Raw genomic sequence first — 18,924 nt, 5'->3', positions numbered from 1 at the left:
TTAAGAATGTTGAATAAAGCATAGACTTGATATGCCTGGATCTCCCAGGACTTTGATTTCTGATACTCAAAAACCCAAAACTCAAATGTTTTTAACTAGTATATCTGTCCTTAGTTCCAAAACTCCCCCATAGTGTCCCTGTCTTTCTGTTTATGCTAACTCCTGGGTGCAGAGAAGATGGGGTCAAAGGAACCAGAAACAGGGCTCTGGCCATATCTCAGAGCATACACCTTCTTGCTCCCAGTGCTGCAGATTCTCTGACCATTCCGAGATTAGTTTAAGGTATTAACACGAGTTTGAGCTTTTCTAGCCAAGAACTAGAAAAAAATTCACCAGTGAGATGATCTAACCCTGGCTTTTTAAATTTTTGAATGATGGTTGTGGAGAAGAGGACCTTTGTTGAAAGGCTCTCCATTTTTTCCATTGTAGTGGGTCTGTTGGGACTTGTTCTTTATTCCTGATGCTATTAATTCTTGGGTCCTTGTGTCCCAGTACTGCCTCCCAACAGTGACTCAACCACCCCTGGTAAAAGCCCCACCCCTGCTGTCCCCTGGTCACTCACATGCCATCTTCCTGAGTATACGTCCCTGGAAGCTGATCTCTCCGCCACCCCCCACCCCCATGGTCCTGATGCTGTTCTCACCCATTCCAGGTGGCCAACAAGAATGGCCACATTGCAGGCCTGCTCTGTCTCATGTAGCCAACATTGTGGGCAGTTCACTGCTCCCTGATCTGTTCTCTCCACCTTGGATTTGGGTGTACACTTCCTGTTCCCCTCCCACATTAGTGGCCTTGAAAGATGCTTTTTCTCTATCTTTCCATTAGAGGTTAGCAGGGGACTTTAGGGTTCCATCAGAAGTGTTCTCTGCTCTTCCATTCTCTCATGCTGAACTTGTCAGCCTGCATGGTGGTGATGACCAGCGTGGTGTAGATGACTCAGATCCAGCTCCAGCAGAGCCCTCCACTGAGCCCCAGACTCTCATCTCCACTCGGAAAACACAAGCACTTCATCATCCTAGGTCCAATACTGAACACCTTTTTGTCATCAAAACCTGCATCTTGAACTCTACCCAATGACATTCCTTTTTTGTTTTGTTTTGTTCTACTGGTCTTTTCTATTGAAGCTTGGTGAGGGCAGGGACTGTCACTTTGATTCTGACTGAATCTAGTGAATTCAGATTGTGTCTAGAGTCAGTTTACTACCCATCAGTAAAATGGGGGTGGCAATTACCTCTCTGGACAGGCTGTGGGGAGACCAAATGAAATGACCAGTGGGAAGTCTTTGGCAGAGAGGCTCTCTGCCTCATACCCTCCACTGCCCCACCCCCACCCCGCATCCGTTCTCCTGGCCCCAAAGCTTCCTGGAAAAGCTCTGATTTCTTCTTCCCATTTTTTTTCTCTCTGTTTTGCCTCAAATGTGCGTTCTCGGGAGCTAGACTGGTCTGGTATGGAAGGTGAAGGCACTGTGGAAGCAGATGGCCCCATGAAGCCAGGCCATCCCTCAAAACCTTTTGCTTACGTGAAACCTATCAGATATGAGACCCCAGCATTCACAGCTCATCACGGAGAGAGAACCCAAGGCCACCGTGGGGGAAGAAGTCAAGAGAGAATAAGAACCCTTCTTAGGGCCACAGACCTTCGCAGAGACCATGGCCTCCAGGTGAGGCCAAGACGCATGCTGAGACCAGGTCGGCGTGTGGATCAGGACCACGGTGAAGAGCCAAGCCATCATGGGCAGCCAGAAACCAGGCGGGCCCCATCCTTCCCTCCTACTGAAGCAGCAATGTTGCACGGAGGTGGGCTGCAAGGCCTTGGCCTTGGCACAATCCAGCCGGGGGCAAGACTGCAGGCACTGCCTGATGCCTCTGGTTATTGGGTTCTCACAAATTCCCCAACTTCATTCGTCTATCCCTGCTTAGGGTTCAGACCCTTGGAGGGCTCAACTTTGCTCTTCACACAGACTCCCTCTGGTACCTTTGTGTATGGGGTCCCAGAATTTTTCACCCACATTGCACACTGACCTCCATCACTTGCTACCAGGTGCTATGTCTGACCTGGGTGTTTCTCCCGGCCCAAACCCAAGTTCCTGTTTCTGTCCCCACTCACTCTTCCAGTTCCTAGCCCTTACCTCATGTTGTGCACACTGAACCTGCAAGTCTCCTCCCAGCTTCCTGGCAGGGTCACATATACACTGCCCATGCCCCTCTGTTGTCTATTCCTTCTGTTTTATCAAAGATGTACATGCATTTTGTCCCTCCATACTTACTGAAATAAATCCACAGTTTCCTCTTGTCTTTCTCTGCCTCAGTCTGTTCAGGATGCTATAATAAATAACATGATCTGGGTGGTTTATAAGCCTCAGACATTTGTATCTCACAGTTCTGGAGGCTGGAAGTCCCAGATCACCAGCAGATTCTTTGTGAGAACTGATTTTCTAGTTTATAGATAGCTGTCTTGTGTCCTCTCATGGCTGGAGGGTTGAGGGAGCTCTCTGGGATCCATCTGGGATGAAGGGCATTAATCCCATGCATGAGGGTCCCCCTCCTAATACCATCACACTGGGGGTTAGGATTTCAACATATGAATTTTGGGAAGACACATTCAGCCTATTGTATGCCCCCACAACTACCATTTTTCCAATCCTGAGATGTAGAACCACAAAATGTTTTGGAAAAGAGGGCACAGGGGGGGAGCAAAAAGAGGAAGAAGTCACATCCAAGGAAATAAGAACCAATAGAACATTCAGGAAAAGACTTTTAAAGAGTATAATGAATATCCTCAGAGAGATATGGGATGATAGGGTATCCCTGACACAATAGCATGTGCTTCATGTAAAAAGCCAATTAGAAATGCTTGAGATGACGCATAAGGTTGTCGGAATACAGAATTATGTGATTCGAATTGCAGAATTCACAGGACTGAGGAACAAATCAATAAACTAGTTGTTTGGGCAGACAGAGCTTCAGAACGTGGCAAAAGAAAGGTGTAAGGTTTGAAAGCCTCTTCACACCAATAGTAGCTCCTGAAGTTGGGATGTCTAACGCAGGAGTTATATGAAGAGGCACAGAACACTTGGATGATAGTAAGATGAAATTTGGCTAATTTCCCCAGGCTGAAGAAAGACATGAGTTCTGAACAGGATGCAACAATCACATGCACCTGGATGAAATATGGGACAGAGGGAGTTCCAAAAACCCAAAAACCACCTACGAGATGAAACCTACAAGGAAAGCAGAGTTAGTCTGACATCAGACTTTCCCTTGGCAGCTCCATCGAATCTAAGAATGCAATGGGGTGATATCCTCAGAGTTTGGAGAGGAAATAATTCTGAGTGTGGAGTTCTCTAACCAGTCAGAGATGCTCTTGTGCCCAGGACCATGTGGTGCATAGACAGGAGGTTCTGGAACTTTTGCAGCCAATCCACCAGCTCCAGAGGGTGGTGGGATGGGAGGAGGGTAGAGCAATGCGAAAATGAGCCTAAACACTAATCAAACTTGACCTGAAGCATGAACTTCCTCTGAATGTTATTGTCCAAAAGCTAATAAAGTCCGTTTAAGTTGAGCTTTCTGTTACCTGCAGTGAAAGCACAGATGGTTTTCAGCCAGGATGAAAGAAAGGAAGGAAGGAAGGAAGTCAGGAGGGAAGGAGGGGGAGAGAGAGAGAGAAAGAAAAGAAGGAAGGAACGAAGGAAGGAAGGAAGGAAGGAAGGAAGGAAGGAAGGAGGAAGGAGGGAAGAAAGAAAAGAAGGAAAGAAAGCAGGAAAGAACAAAGGAAGAAGATGCAGGATATAAGAAGGACCAGTAAGCAAGGAAAATACTAAACTGGATTATTAAGTTTAAATAAGTATGATTCTGGAAGAAAGATGAATAACCTCCAATTAAAATTCCAGAAGACATTACCATAGAAATTTGGGGGGGGGAGTTGAGGAGGAGCTAAATATTACTAAAATTCTTGTCTAGTTTCTGGAGATTTTATTTATGCTAAATATGAATAAGCGGTGGAACTCAGAGCAATTTAAAGTATGTGAACCCATTGGTAAGCACTAAATGAACTGAACTAGAACGCAAAATTTCAAACAGACTGAGGAAAAAGTGGATCAAAGAAAACTTGGTGAATCAAACAAAAGGCATAGGGGGTTGATAGAAACAAGGAGAAAGCATGACACATTTCAAATTCAAATGCTAAATAAGAAATACATAACCTGATGGCAGCCTCCTGTGTGTTCCTGGCTTCAGTGGGAATATTTTAAATGTTTTACCATTAAGTAGGGCATTTCTTGTAGGTTTCTCATAGATATGCTTGATCAAGTTGAGATCGTTCCCATCCTCTCAGAGTTTAAAAAAGGTTTATTATAAATTGGATTTGGTATTTTATTAAGTAGGCTTTGACTGGTTGATTTTAAGACTCATTTGTAAGAGAAAATGTCCAAGGAAAATGAAGTGAATTTTTCCCATGAGCGATTTTTTTCTTGTGTACTCAACCATCCTCTTAAATAAACCTTTCTCTTTGCCTTTTACTGTAGTATAATTCTTTTATTAAAAATTTGGTTTTCATCTTACCAATGTAAGAAGAGTTTGCCATCACTGGAAAAAGAAACCCACAAAAAGACAAAGAAAAGATGTCTTATCTTCTTCTTCTCCTTCCCTGTTGCTCTTTTCTCATAGTCATAGAAGCCTACACAAACCTAAGTGTACATTAAAAGGCTTCCTTGTGGTTTAGCTTTACAAAAATGGGATGTACTATCTTCCCAGGATTGCATGGAAGTGACTAAACTGTCCAGGCAGGAAACAGGTGGGGCAGGTATGGTGGGAGCTGGGGGCTGGCACCTCATTGGATCCCATTCTCCACCTGAAGTGGGCAGAGGTCGTTTGGTATAGAAGCACTGCACAGATCACCACAAGCATGTCTGTGGTGGGAGCTGCCTCATGCCTTGCCATTGGGATGTCTCCTACGTGCCAGCTTGCCAGCTTTCACCCTGGCACAACTTCTGGTCAACCTATGTATCACAGTTTCCCCAGTAGCTGGGTATCTCTCCGACAAGTACACAAACTTGAGGTTACACGGCGACCCTCCACTGATGGCTCCCATTCCAGGGTGTTTCTACCACTGAGATGATTGGCTGAACGTTTGCACATGGAAACTTAAGGACCTGCTCTTCTGATTTTATAAAATAAGTTCTCCAAGTGAGATTCGTATGTCAAATGGCTATATTTTATTTTAATAGATCTTAAGAAATTACATTCAAATTGGGTTGTATCAATGTCACTTCCCACCAGCAGTATATGAGGGCTCCAATTTCCCCACAGTCTTCCCAGGAATAAATGTTGGCACTCCATAATTTTTGCCAATCTCTTGAATAAAAATATGCCATTATTGTTCTAATTTGAATTGTCTTGACTACTAATAAGATTTAGTACCTTTTTATTCATTTATTGGCCATTTTTATGTCTTTCTCTGTTAATAGCCAATATTTGGCCTTTGGACGATTTTCTATTGGGTTTTAAGTCTTTTTCTTATCAATTCATAGGAACTTCTTATATGTTAGAAATAATGACATTTTTCATGTGTCCTGCAGCTTTTTCCCATTCCAACTTTTCTTCTCTGACTTGCTAAGGCTGTCTTGTGTCTGCCTGTGTCTAGCCTCATCCCACAGCTCACCCTTCCCTGTGTCCCAGCCCCACGCTGCTCCTCAGTTTCTGCAGTGGGCTCTGCTTGCCAGATCCCCACCTCCACTGCCCCAAGAGTTTCATTGGTCACACTAGGTAGTCCCTATGCGAAGTGTGGAAACTGTTTTCTTGGTCATTTTAAAACCACCCCAGTCACTATGCTTTTATTAATGGGATATTTATCTTAAAACTTGAAGACCACTGGTTTCTATATATTAAATATATATTTATATTATATTAAAATCCACTTGTTGCCATCACCAGGGGATATGTGTCTTTGCACCTTCATGTTAAACAAGGAATCAAAATCCTGTTCTGCACCTGAAAGTCATCTAATAACAAGAACATCTTTCAAGGGGCGCCTGGGTGGCTCAGTGGGTTAAAGCCTCTGCCTTCGGCTCAGATCACGATCTCAGGGTCCTGGGATCAAGTCCAGCATTGGGCTTTCTGCTTGGCGGGGAGCCTGCTTCCCCCCTCTCTCTGCCTACTTGTGATCTCTCTGTCAAATAAATAAATAAAAACTTAAAAAAACAAACAAACAAACAAGAATCTCTTTCAAGACCTGGAAGCTCACTTGTCAAAATGGTATCAGTGCTGGAAGGGACACTGGGAGACATGGCTGTCTGGATCCCCAGCTCTGGGATCTCTCTTCTACCTATTCATGTCACTGAGCCACCTGATCTTCATCCAGATGGTTCAAGTCTGCACAGCAGAAATGTGGACGCCCCTCTGTCCTCAGGCAGGTAGGGAACCCCACTCATGCTCAACATTCATCCCCTTGCCAAGATGCCCCTGAGCCCATTTTCACTCTACTCTCTACTCAGAGATGGCGGGAATGTTAGCTTATGACTCACCTTTCCTATTTTTCTCTGATAAGTCCTTTCCCTCCCACCTCCACTCACTGTACTGCTGGGCACTGGGGCACAAGTCCCAACCAGACACAGGTCTCCCACTGCCCTCCTCACCTCTCCCCTTCCTCCTCCAGCTCACAGGATCTCACCTTGCCTGGAAGGGTGGGGAAAGTAGTCCAGAACGCTCAAAGATGCTTTGATGCCTCTTTTTGTAGCAAAACTTTCTCCCTAGAATGCTTTGGGGTTCTGGATTTTGATAATCAAAAATTAGTATATCCAACTTTTGTAGCAACATGGACGGGACTGGAAGAGATTATGCTGAGTGAAATAAGTCAAGCAGAGAGAGTCAATTATCATATGGTTTCACTCATTTGTGGAGCATAACCAATAGCATGGGAGGACAAGGGGCGTTAGAGAGTAGTAGGGAATTTGGGTAAATTGGAAGGGGAGGTGAACCATGAGAGACTATGGACTCTGAAAAACAGTCTGAGGGGTTTGAAGTGGCGGGGGGGTGGGAGGTTGGGGTACCAGGTGGTGGGTATTATAGAGGGCACAGCTTGCATGGAGCACTGGGTGTGGTGAAAAAATAATGAATACTGTTTTTCTGAAAATAAATAAATTGGGAAAAAAAATTAGTATTTTAGGACTCATTATTATTCTCAGCTATGGATCTCAAGAATGTATTTTGAAAGTTAACAAAAAAAAGTTAACAACAAAAAAAATGAGAGCAAGCATCAGAGAATCAATTCTTTCTTCCTCCCTCCCTCCTTCCCTTTCTTTCTTTCCTTCTCTCTTTCTTTCTTCCTTTCTTTCTTTCTTCCTTTCTTTCTTTCTATCTTTCTCTCTTTCTGTCTTTCTCTTTCTTTTATATTTGGAATCATGTAGTAACCCTGTCCCACCAACTGACTGAGTGTAGCACGTTCTCAATGGCTCTAGGTAGTTGGGAGAACAACTAGGGTAAGAACTGGGATCAGAGTTAGAGGCTCATAACACTGGCTGAAACAAAACAGAAGTTTATTTACCTCACACATGGAATAAGTGGGAGCTATGCCATCTAGATCTCATAGGGCAATTTCAGAGTCTTTAATCTTGTTGTTCCTCCATTCCAGTGTGTGGCTTCCAAACACATTACCTCGTAATCCAAAATGGCTGCTGGAGGGAAACTAGTGTCCTAGTTTCAAGAAGTGGGAATCAGGAAGAAACAAAAAAAGCAGACCCTGAGTTTACCCCCTTAAATCAGCCTCTCTGGAAGTCCAGCTCAACCTCTTTCCGTACATCTCATTAGCCTGAAATTTCTTACATGGTCATACCTGGTTGCAATGGAGGAGCTAAGATGAAATCATCCAGCTGAGCCTATTGTTATACCAAATAATATCAGGGTCTGTCCTAAGGAAGACAGGGAGAGCAGATATGAGGTGGCAAATAGCAGCCCCCAATATGATAGTAAAATAAATTTCAGGGAAAGTATTAATACTTTGAAAAGTGTATCCCACCACAAACCATTTTGTCAGGTCAATACTACTATTGATATTTCAAGAAGTTGGTTTGTTGGACAATTTATTTAAGAAAAACACACTTTTGGGGTGCCTGGGTGATTCAGTCAGTTAACTATCTGCCTTGGGCTCAGGTCATCATCTCAATTTCCTGGGATGGAGCCCCATGTCAGTTTCCCTGTTCAGCGGGGAGGCTGCTTCTCCCTCTCCCTTTGCCACCTCCTCCACTGCTCATGATCTCTCTCTCAAATAAATAAATAAAATCTTTAAAAAAAAAACCCACGCTTTAATAATTTTGAGTCTTTCTACCCACAGTGAGGTATCCAGAAATGCATATCTGCATTTACTCACTTGTGGAGAAATGTGGACTCATTTTTCACTCACCATTGTGTCTTTGATATTTACAGGCTTCCCCCACTATCTGAAAGTAGGGTGTACTTATGAGAACTTTTGTATGACAAAATGGGTAAAGCGAAGAAGCAATTACCATTCATGTATATGGAAAAGCTTTTGAGCATTCCCATACCACAAACATAACCTCTCTTACGGTTTTCTGATACCTTGGGACAAATCTTACTAACAGATGCATAAAATAAATCAAGGTAAAGCATGGATGCTCACAGACACAGCTCAAAGCGATGGCAGCTTGAGACTGAGAAGTGAGTGTAGTTTCTGGGAAGGGGCTTGGGGGTGCCACTCTCGCTGCTCAGGGTTAAATGCTGCCTCTCTAATGACTTGGAGCAAAACAGAGGCTGAACGCTAGTTTTGTTTTTCACCTTTTTTTGTAAAAGCATACATCCTTCTTCAGACTTCTTTTGGTTAGAGGAAACAGGTCCTAATGTGGGTTTTTGTGTTTTTTTGTTTTGTTTTGTTTTGTTTTGTTTTGTAAAAGCAGTGTAGTCAACACAAACTTTCTAAAAGCGGGGGATACCTGTAATTCGTACTGAGAATTACAGTCTACGAATTAAAACAGGTATAAGTATCCAGTCTTATTTACTAAAAAAATATTTTTCCTTTTTAAAAAAAATTACAGTGTAATAATAATACACAGCCTCTCACAGATCTTGACATAACTGAAAGAGAATTTCTGTAGTGTGGATGAACCAGAAGTCAAGTTTCTCATAGTGATAAAAGTGCATCTTCAGCTTTTCTAAGTACCTGCAGACAATCCTTCTAGATGGGCATGCCCATTGACTGCCCCACCAGCGGCAAGTGACACATTCCCTGTGGCCTTCAGCACTTGGTGCTATGAGTCTTTCTCAGTTAGATTATTTATTTTACATTTCCCTGGTGACTAGTGATATTGGGCATCTCTTCAAATGATTATTTCTTTTCCTGTTCCTTCTTGAATTCTCGATCTCATTCCCTTCCCAAAATACTGCTATCTGCAAATGACAATAATAACTTATTTCCCTCAGGAAGTACTGTTAATTAGATGAAGTCATACCTTATATGTGTACATACATCGTATCAAGGTTTCATTTGCTTTATTTATATGTTCTGTATCCTTCACTCATTTATTTAATTTGTTTTTCTTATCTATCACTTACTGAGAAGTGTACACTATATTTACCCACTATGAATAGGGATTTATTTTTCCTTTATGGTCCTATCAATTTTCTTTTTAGCAATTTAGAAGCTAGTTATTGAGGCATAAAAGTTCAGGTTTTTAATATCTTTCTTGCTAATTCCTGGTGAATTTTTCTCCTTTATTATTATGTGCTTGCTACCTTTATCCTTAATAATACTTTTTTTGCTCAGTCTATTTTGACTAGTATTAATACAGCAACATTCAAAATACAATATTTTGAATATTTTTCAAAATATTTTTTCCATCCTTTTCTTCCAAAGTTTGGGTCAATTTGTTGCGGATGTGGTTTTTATAATTAACAAGTTAAAAAAAAACAATTTAACTAATCTGAAAATTTGTCTTTTTATTTGATGGTTTAGTCTTAAATTGATTTCTGTTGTCTTCTTTTGGGACATTTATTTAAATGTGAGGAATGTCCATGTCCAAATGTTGCAGAAAAGTATAACTTTAATGATTTTAAATAAAGATGTCTTATTTTATAGCTGAAGTCTGATAGTTTTTAAACTGATGCCTATGTGTATGGCCAACCACAAACTTTGGGGATATTTATTACCATGTATACATGCATATAGAAACAGCCCATATATGTGCACACAGGGATATATTAACTTGTGTAAGACTTATAAGATTATATATATACCCACACATGCATATCTGTGTGCATATACCTCCCCTCACCACTGAGCTCACTCTTCTAACACTTCACTTGTTCCCATGAACTTTTCTATTTACCATTGTTATGACTGAGGTTTCTCCTCCACTCTATCTTCTCTCATTTAGAAGTTACACAGTGTATTATGTTGAAACACATGAAATTGCTATCATGTTGGTCAAGGTTAGTCAAACATCAGCAATTTTATATGGCTCAATAAAGTACTATTCTTTTAAGGATTACTCAAATTTTTAACAAACGCTTAAATTAACAAAGTCGAAAGTTAGTCTCTACCCTTCCCATGAATCCTATAAGGACCTTCAAATACATTTACTCGGCTACCATTTCCATATTACCTGATATTATTGTCTACTTTCAGTTCTACTCTGCCATTACCAAAATAATCTTCATCAATGCAATGTTTACTGTCAACACTTGTTTCACTGTATTTCCACATTTCACCAATCTGTCTTTTTATGCTTTCCTCCTTTGTCCAGAGCTCAATTTCCTTATTCCTCAAGTACCCTCTTTAGAGACTTTCACTGAAGATCAGCTCTCTCAGCCTGTCTGAAATGTCTTTATTTTGTAATCTCTCTTGAATAACCATTTAGCTGGGTATAAAACCTTAGTTTGACACCAGTTTTCTGTCAGTGGTTTGAAGATCTTTTCTTTGTTTTAGGCCATTCTTGCTGTTCAGAAGCTTTCTATAGTTCAAATGTTTTTTGGAGGTAAACTTTTGCCCTTCTCTGGATTCCTTCACAATTTCCTTTTAGTTTCTGAAGTTTTCCTCAGAGATGTCCATTTAGTGACATTTTAAAAACCTTTCTCTTCATTCATTAAGAGTCTTCCAGCTGAGAATATATTTAATAAAAAATGGAAAATTGCAAACCCATCACTTTTTTTCTTCCCTTTCCCCCTTCTAAAACCCCTTATAGGTATATAAGGTCATGTCATTCTTATCTACTGCACCATACTCTATAATTGTCTCCTGGTTGATTTCCTCAGATCTGTTTTCCGTCATTTCTGCTTATTCAGTCCACTATTTGATTTTGATTTAATTGATTTCTAGTAATTGATTTTGTTCTTTTCTAAATATACTATGAGGAGGGTTATTTGCTCTGATTTTTTAAGGCTTATTTTATTTCTTTAATCATTTTGAACATTGCTGTTTTATAATTTCTGATTGTTTTCAGTGAACTAACATTTCCAAGGAACAAGTCTTCCTGGCTTTTTTATTTTGTTTTGTTTTGTGTTGTTTTGCCAGTATAATTTTACTTGGAATGGAATCATTTCTTCTTGGGTGTTCATGTACCCAACTGTTTGTGAACATATTTAGCTAATCCCAAATTTATATTTGCTGTGGGAATTTCATGGTACCTGGATTGTTAAAGTGGCCTTTTCTGGTGTCTTTGGTTTGGGTGTCACATTCCAGGAACAGATTCTGTGTTTGTTTCTCAGCTTCTGGTCAGCACACCAAGAGCCAAAGTTAAAAACCAGATTCTAGGTCCTCAAGAAGGTCCTTAGCGTTCCTGGGCTTTCTTTTTCATTTAATATTATACCCCCTCACACAATCATGGTAGAGTCAGGCTTCCTTTTTTTTAGGTCACAGGTATGAAGTTTATTAGTTTATCCCTCCAGCAGAGTTGTAGGAGTCCTGGCTTTTTGGAGCCTTCTTAGTTTCAATTCTTTACTTTCCATCTCCTAAATGCCTCATCTGTTTTCCTGGTGTGTGCAGCAGTACTCAGGTCTCTAATCTGTGGAGTTCCTAGCTGGTCAGAGCTGCTGGTGCATGAGACTACTTGTTCTCCACTCTGTTTTCACTTCCTTCTTAGCTTTGCACGTGGGGATCATCCTTTCTTCCCTGCCTTCTGTTTCATCCATGCACCTGCTTAGTCAGTGCAGAAGAAAAACACTGCTCAGGTTCCAATCCTGGCACCAATACTTACAAGCTGTGTAACTACAGGCAAGTTCCTTAACCTCTTTCGGTTGACACCCAAAATTTCCCAGCAATTACATGGACATAGAAGGGCACCTTCTATGGGACTATCAAATGAATTAATAAATTTTCAGTGCTTGAAATTATGCCTAGCACATGATAAACACCCAAAAGATACTACATAATATCTTCTTGTTATATTATATATATATATATATTTTTTTTTTTTTTAATGGGGCAGGGTGGTTCTCTTTTATCTAGCAAACTGCATGCTTCTTTTTTTTTCTGTTTTGGAATTTCTTTTTTTTTCCCAATTTATTTATTTTCAGAAAAACATTATTCATTATTTTTTCACCACACCCAGTGCTCCATGCAAGCCGTGCCCTCTGTAATACCCACCACCTGGTACCCCAACCTCCCACCCCCCCCCCGCCACTTCAAACCCCTCAGATTGTTTTTCTGAGTCCATAGTCTCTCATGGTTCTTCTTAGCGCTTCTTTGTATCTACCATTTAATTGTGATGATTGTTGCTTATGGGATAACTGATATGCTTCAAGTTTTTCAAGGCTTTGGCATTAGTTTGGGGGGTGCAGGGTACCAAATCACTTTATTGGAAGGAATAGCATGCAAAAGTATGAAGAAAAAAGTGAGTGGATGTTTTTGTACAGGTGATAGAAAGGTAGAAATAATGCAAAGTTCTGTTTATCTAGTGCTATGTAACAAACTGCCCTGGAACTTAGTATCTCAGAACCACCATTTTATTTCACTCAGTGTTGTAGGTCAGAAACACAGGAAAGATTGTGCTGGACAGTTTGTCTCTGACCCATGTGGCATCAGTTGTATATTTATGACTACTGATCCACTTCCAACATGATTTCTATACTCACTCACAGGCATGGCTATAGATCATTAATTTCTATTGCTATATCACATCCAATATACCTCAATTTATTTATCTATTGTCCTGTAGGTGGCTTTTGAATTGTTTCTAGTTTCTTTCCCATTATGAACAATGTTGCTATGAATATTTTGGTACATAAATTCTGGTAGATGTGTGCAAGTTTCTGTCTTGGGTGTGCATCAAAGAGTAGAAATGCTGAGTTAGAGGGCTTGAAATGTTCAAATTTACAACATTATGCCATTATTGTTCTAAATTCCACTTCCTTCAGCTATGTGTAAGGTAATATATACTAATTCCAATACTCAGGATTGTAAGATTTCTTATTTTTGGCCAATGAAACAATCTTGTAGTTTGTATTACACGTCCAAATTATTAGTGTTACTCGGGACATCAGCAGGTGTTTTCTGTTCTGTGAAGTATTTGGTTTTTGTTTTGTTTTTTTGTTGTTGTTGTCAAATGCCTTGTCCATTCGGTTTTTTCCTTCTTTTTTTCTACTGATTTGAGGTGTTCTCTATTTCATCTTAATACCAATTCTTTGTCAGTAATATGTTTTGCAAATATATTCTCACACTTGTCTTATTTTTAATTGATTTGAATTGTCTTTTGATTTGCAGTTCTTAATCACAGTGTTTTCATATATATATCACTCTTTTTCTTTTATGTGAGCACTTTTTGCACTTTAAGAAATCCTTTCCTACCTTGAAATCAAATATTCTTACCTTTATTTTCTTTTAAAACTTTAAAAATTTTGCTTTGGACATTTGCTTTGACCCAAGTTCTTAATCTGACTGGAGTGGATTTTAGAGCATGATTTAACTTTTTCCATATGGATACCCAATTATTCCAACTACATTTATTGAAAAGTCAGTCCTTTCTTTGCTGGTTTTTCATGTGACCTGTGTCACACATGGAAATTCCCTATGTGCATGGATCTGTTTGATGATCCTTTGTTGGTTCCAATGGTCAGTGTGCTTACCCTGCACTAATACTACATAGTGCCCCTTCTTAAAGTACTATAGTAAATCTTGATATCTGGCAGAACAAGTCTTCCTTCTTTCTTTATAACTGTCTTAGATGTTCTTGGACTTTTGTTCCTCCATTTAAATTTCAGAAGCAGATTGTCAGGTTCTACATAGAATCCTGTTAAGTTTTGATTGGGATTGTGTTAAATTACTAAATTGGGGGATATTACATTATAATATTAAATCTTCCAATTTACAAATGTAAGATATCTCTTCATTTATTCAGGTTTTCTTTCATATCCTTCAGAAAAATTCTACAAATTTCTGCATGCAGGTCATTACAACTTTTGTTAGATTGGTTTCCAGTTATGTTTGTGGTTTCTGTTGCTACATAAATGGTAGCAACATTTTAGAGGGTCCTGATGATGTATAAAAATGCAATTGACACTTGTATATGTAATTTGTACATGGATTTTACATTCAGCTATATGGCTAAAACTCTCATTCATGGACATAACTTCAGTGAGGATTACAAATTCCTCAACTAACTTTCATTCTCTGCCCTCCCACTTCAGAGTCATGTATTCAACTGACCATGCAAGGGATCCCCAGAACATCACACAGAAACTCCTTCAAAGCTGGACACATCATTGTTGCCACAAATCTCCTTTGCAGGTAGCATTCTCTGTGTCCATCAATGCTTCCCTTGCCCACCCAGGAACCTTGACATAATCCCCCTCTTCCCCTTTTCTAGTCACCAACACCCAAAACATCCCACCTCCCAAAAGAATCTCAGCTCTGTCCACTTCTCTCTTTTCCTACTGCTCCTTCACTAAATGCTCCCCAACTCAGGTTACCATCACCTATCTCCCAGTTACAGCTACTGTCCCCCAAATTGTCTTCCTTCCCATGGCTGTGTCCTCTTCTAATCTTCTCCAGCCTTTAAGTGAATGAACTTTCTAAAATATATAGACTGTCAAATTGCTCTGCTTCTTAGTGAAAGTCTTTGATGGTTTTCCACTGCCCTTCCTGAAGGGCTTGTAAAGGAACTTGCATGAGCTGACCTCCACTGGCTTCTCCAGCTCCAATTCCTGCCTCTTCTCCTCTTTATGGCATCCTGGCTCTGAGGTACTTTCTAAGACCTTACAGTTCTTGTTATTCAACCCCTGAATCGTGCCTATGTAATATCATCTCACATGCCACAAGTGGTAGCTCTACCATGCTTTAGAAAAAAACCTATAGAAGGCACAAATGAAACAAGATGATGCATGAAAAAAAAAAAAGATTCATGTAAAGCGTTTGGCATTTATAAATATTGGCTACCTCCAATACTCCCAGGAATGCTGAGTAAGGTTATCTCTTTTTTAGAGGCCCAAACTGAGGCTTATAGGATGCAGGGAATAATTTGGGGAAGGAGGGGGTGGGGAAGGGCAGGTGGCTCCTGCTGTGTAGGTCAACTCTCAAGTGTGGAATAGGAGGAATGGCATCAGCCAACAGAAAGACTGGGAATCAGCTAATGGCTCCTCACTGACCCCTTACTCAGGGCCAGCGTGCCATGAAGGGAGAGCTTGTTTCTTGTCCCTCTCCTGACATGTAGGTTGCCCTTCTCCCCTTCCACCTACCTGCCAACACTGTGATGGAATGAGTGGGCATGGCACTGAAGGTCCTACAGACTTGAACACAAACCTGGCCCTGAGGTAGCCATGTGCACATGAGCACATTACCAAATCCAGCAATTCCCATAGAGGGCCACTGTGATGTCTTGGGAAAAGAGGAGCTTACATTGTCTTCATCCAAGAGGACCTGTCCTTGGCACCCCAGAGCAAGTGTATGCTCCTCTTCCCTATCCAGGACACCACACCTGCCTTCCCCCTGCATGGTCTGGACTCTTAAGCTTGGACACAAACTCTTCCCCACCCCACCCTCCTCTCCTGCTTCCTTTCATTAAAATGTCCTCCTGTCGGGGCGCCTGGGTGGCTCAGTGGGTTAAGCCTCTGCCTTCAGCTCAGGTCATGATCCCAGGGTCCTAGGATCGAGTCCCACATTGGGTTCTCTGCTAAGCGGGGAGCCTGCTTCCCCCCTCTCTCTGCCTGCCTCTCTGCCTACTTGTGATCTCTGTCAAATAAATAAATTTTTTTAAAAATGTCCTCCTGTCCCATGGGCAGTGCCTTCCTATACTCTGCAGCTTATCTGATCCTCTGTCCGCTCAGTGAAGTGGGCAGTCAGGGGGTATTAATAGTAACATTAATAACTAGCATTTATTGAATGCTTATGATGTACTTGGCACTGTGCTGAGCATTTTAAACACATTATCTCAATTGATCTGCTCTGTGCAGCTCCCCTAGCACTTGTTTTCTTGTAAGAGTCTTTAGAATTCATGGGACTCTGGTTTTTGCACTTTAGCAAATTGAGCTCCAGAGGTGGGAACACTGCCTGCGCAAGGTCACCTATCAGCTTGGTGGTGAGCAAGTTTCCATCTCTAGCGCAGGGTTCCTTAGACGCCTATATATTTGGATCCTGGTGCACAGGCAGAAGTGGCTTCAGTCTCCTCTCTTTGCTGTGACTGGTCCTCTACCAGTGCCCACCCCTGCTCCAGGCCCCTGAGTAAGAGGTTTGCTGACTACAGCATACCTAGTCAGTCAGCAAGGTCCAGATCAGGCAGGCTGTGGTTTTAGCCTATTGCCAATCTTGGCCATCAGGGCCATCAAGGGTTGGTGTGGTCAGTTAAAGTGTCAAAGGACCAAGGGTCAGAGCATGACTGCCAGAGACCTGTGTGTGGCTAGGGTCAAAGTTGGGGTGTAATTAGGGTTAGGGGATCAGAATTTCTGGGTTCAGGTGTCACTATGTAGTTGGGTCAAGTGTCAGTATAGGACTTGGGTCAGGAGTCAGTGGGTGGCCAGCTCCTCTGGAGAGGCTGACCCACTCCCAGAAGAGACCAAACTCTCTCCCTGGCCCCATCACACCCTCCCTGCCTTCTCAGTGGCCCCAGCTATGAAGGAAGGTCCTGGAAGGAATAGGAGAAAGGGAAAAAGAGACCAATGGCCTGGGAGTAAGCCTGCAGGGGGGAGCTGGTTTGCAGCAGGGACAGCCAGGAAGCCCCAGGAGGATTTGGAGCTGGACCAGGCAAAAGCTGTCAGCAAAGAGAAAGAAAAGGGGTACCTAGGGCAGCTCTATCCTGTCCTCCCTTGCTGTACCCCTGGCCCCTTCTGCCCCCCACCCACAGCAGCCATCATGACATCTCCAAGGTACAGTATGACCAACTCTTTCTGCTCAGGTTCCATCAAGGGGCCCTTCTGGATGTGGCTGCACTTCTTGGAGGACAGAGCCCCCCCCATCTGCACCAAATGCATCCTCTTCAGGCCCAAGACCCCCCGACCTCCACTCCAGGGAGGCTGTCTGCCATCCTCTGCCTTACATCTTCGCTAGTATTCTCTCCTATGAGATGCTTCCCTGTCTCCTAGCTCAGAAATCCTCTTCATTCTCTAAAGCTTGCGTGTGACACCTTCTAAGCCCTGCCAGATTCCCCACTGATTTATCACTTCCTGGGTGATTATGGCTTCTTGAGCCCCTCCACAGTGCTCATATCCCTTTTTCATCCCTAGGGCTCAAGCCCCTGGAAAGACACCAAGCAGAGTTAGGGGGATCACAGTTTCTGCACTGAGTGACCATGATCTTCACTGAAAAAGTGGTTTTCCTATTACATCCGGGAGCAGGGCTCAGCAGGTGCCATGCCATCTACCTAAAACTTGTGAGTCACCCCTTAGAAGGAATAGGAGGAAATCTCAAGCTTAGAGCAAATTGGATCATGGGGCCTCAAATCTTGCCCAGACCTCTGGCTTCGAGGCTGGGAGAGGGCAGACATGAGCCACTGTGTGGCCCTGATGCCGGCCTGCCCAGAGCTGGACTTTGTTGTCATAATCTTCATACTATTTTTAGGGTTCCTTTTCACCTCTGGCAGTTGCTATTGCACTTCTATTATCAACAGTCATCAAGTTTTCTTCCAAAATGCCAGGAGAGGCAGGAAGGGGTGCAGTCCAGTGGGTGCTGCCCTATTCTCAGGAATTCCCGGTGGGCCCCTTTCCTGTGGCTGCAGGACCCCCACCCAGACCTCAGAGCCTGAGGGAGAGTTAGACTCATTAAAAATAATTGCTTGGTCAGAGTCATTATCTACTCCTGGCAGAGCCCCATTCCAGGCTTCCTTGGCGGGCCGGGGATGCTTCTGTACAGCAGAAACCCACAGTCCCCTGGAGACCCTTCACCCCAAGGAGGGGTGAGGCAGGAGATCAGAGCCAGCCTGGATAATGAGGGGGAAGAGCTTGCGCTCCAGCCCCGAGACCTCCTCAGGCACAAGCTCAGAATCCTAGGCACGGTTCTGTGGGGCTGAGCCCCCCCCCCATTTTCCTGGAAGAGAATTTTGGGCTCAGATAGACAAAGAAGACACATGACTAGCTGGTGATACAAAGATGTTTCTGGGAGACTCGTTGTTGGACCAGTGCCAGGCCAGCATCATCTGGGAGGGGTGGAGGGCTCAAGGTCAGGTGCCCTGGCTGGAAAGACAGTGCCATCTGGAACCTGATGGGACCTGAGTGGATCAGCACTTTAGGGTCTTTGCACCTGGGTCGGGTGAAGGACGGAGTCATGGCCAAAAGCAGGTCATCGCTGACCCAGAGGGCTGGAAAGGGACACCTAGGCAGAAGCCTAGTGTGGATGGACAGCCAAAGCACCCGAAAGCCAACAGGGTGTGAGGCCGGGAAAGCCAGCACTGAGCCCACTGCAGGAACACTTCAGCTACCCTTGGCCAGTGCCATAGGCCCTGAAACTTACTGCTTGTTGCAGGAACCAAGAGCTCTTCCTCAGTATCTAGGAGGACAC

The 18,924-nt window shown here is 42.6% G+C and overlaps 1 protein-coding gene across 1 annotated transcript; it reads left to right on the top strand.

Moving 5' to 3' along the window:
* Window positions 1-1,447: 1,447 nt before the first annotated feature.
* On the top strand, window positions 1,448-2,020 carry LOC122910175 (proline-rich protein 20E-like). Its single transcript, XM_044254849.1, has 2 exons — window positions 1,448-1,660; window positions 1,832-2,020. Exons 1-2 carry the CDS (start codon window positions 1,448-1,450, stop codon window positions 2,018-2,020), a joined length of 402 nt encoding a protein of 133 aa, XP_044110784.1.
* The last annotated feature ends 16,904 nt before the right edge of the window (window positions 2,021-18,924 follow it).

This window comes from Neovison vison, chromosome 6 (genome assembly GCF_020171115.1).
Source record: "Neovison vison isolate M4711 chromosome 6, ASM_NN_V1, whole genome shotgun sequence".
Lineage (NCBI taxonomy): Eukaryota > Metazoa > Chordata > Mammalia > Carnivora > Mustelidae > Neogale > Neogale vison.
This window is presented reverse-complemented; position numbering and strand designations above follow the sequence as displayed.

Bases quoted from the DNA above. Each gene is read 5' to 3' on its own strand.
- LOC122910175 (XM_044254849.1), top strand. From the start codon at position 1,448: ATGGAAGGTGAAGGCACTGTGGAAGCAGATGGCCCCATGAAGCCAGGC. The intron at 1,661-1,831 runs GTGAGGCCAAGA...GGCACAATCCAG, and splicing joins GCAGAGACCATGGCCTCCAG to CCGGGGGCAAGACTGCAGGC.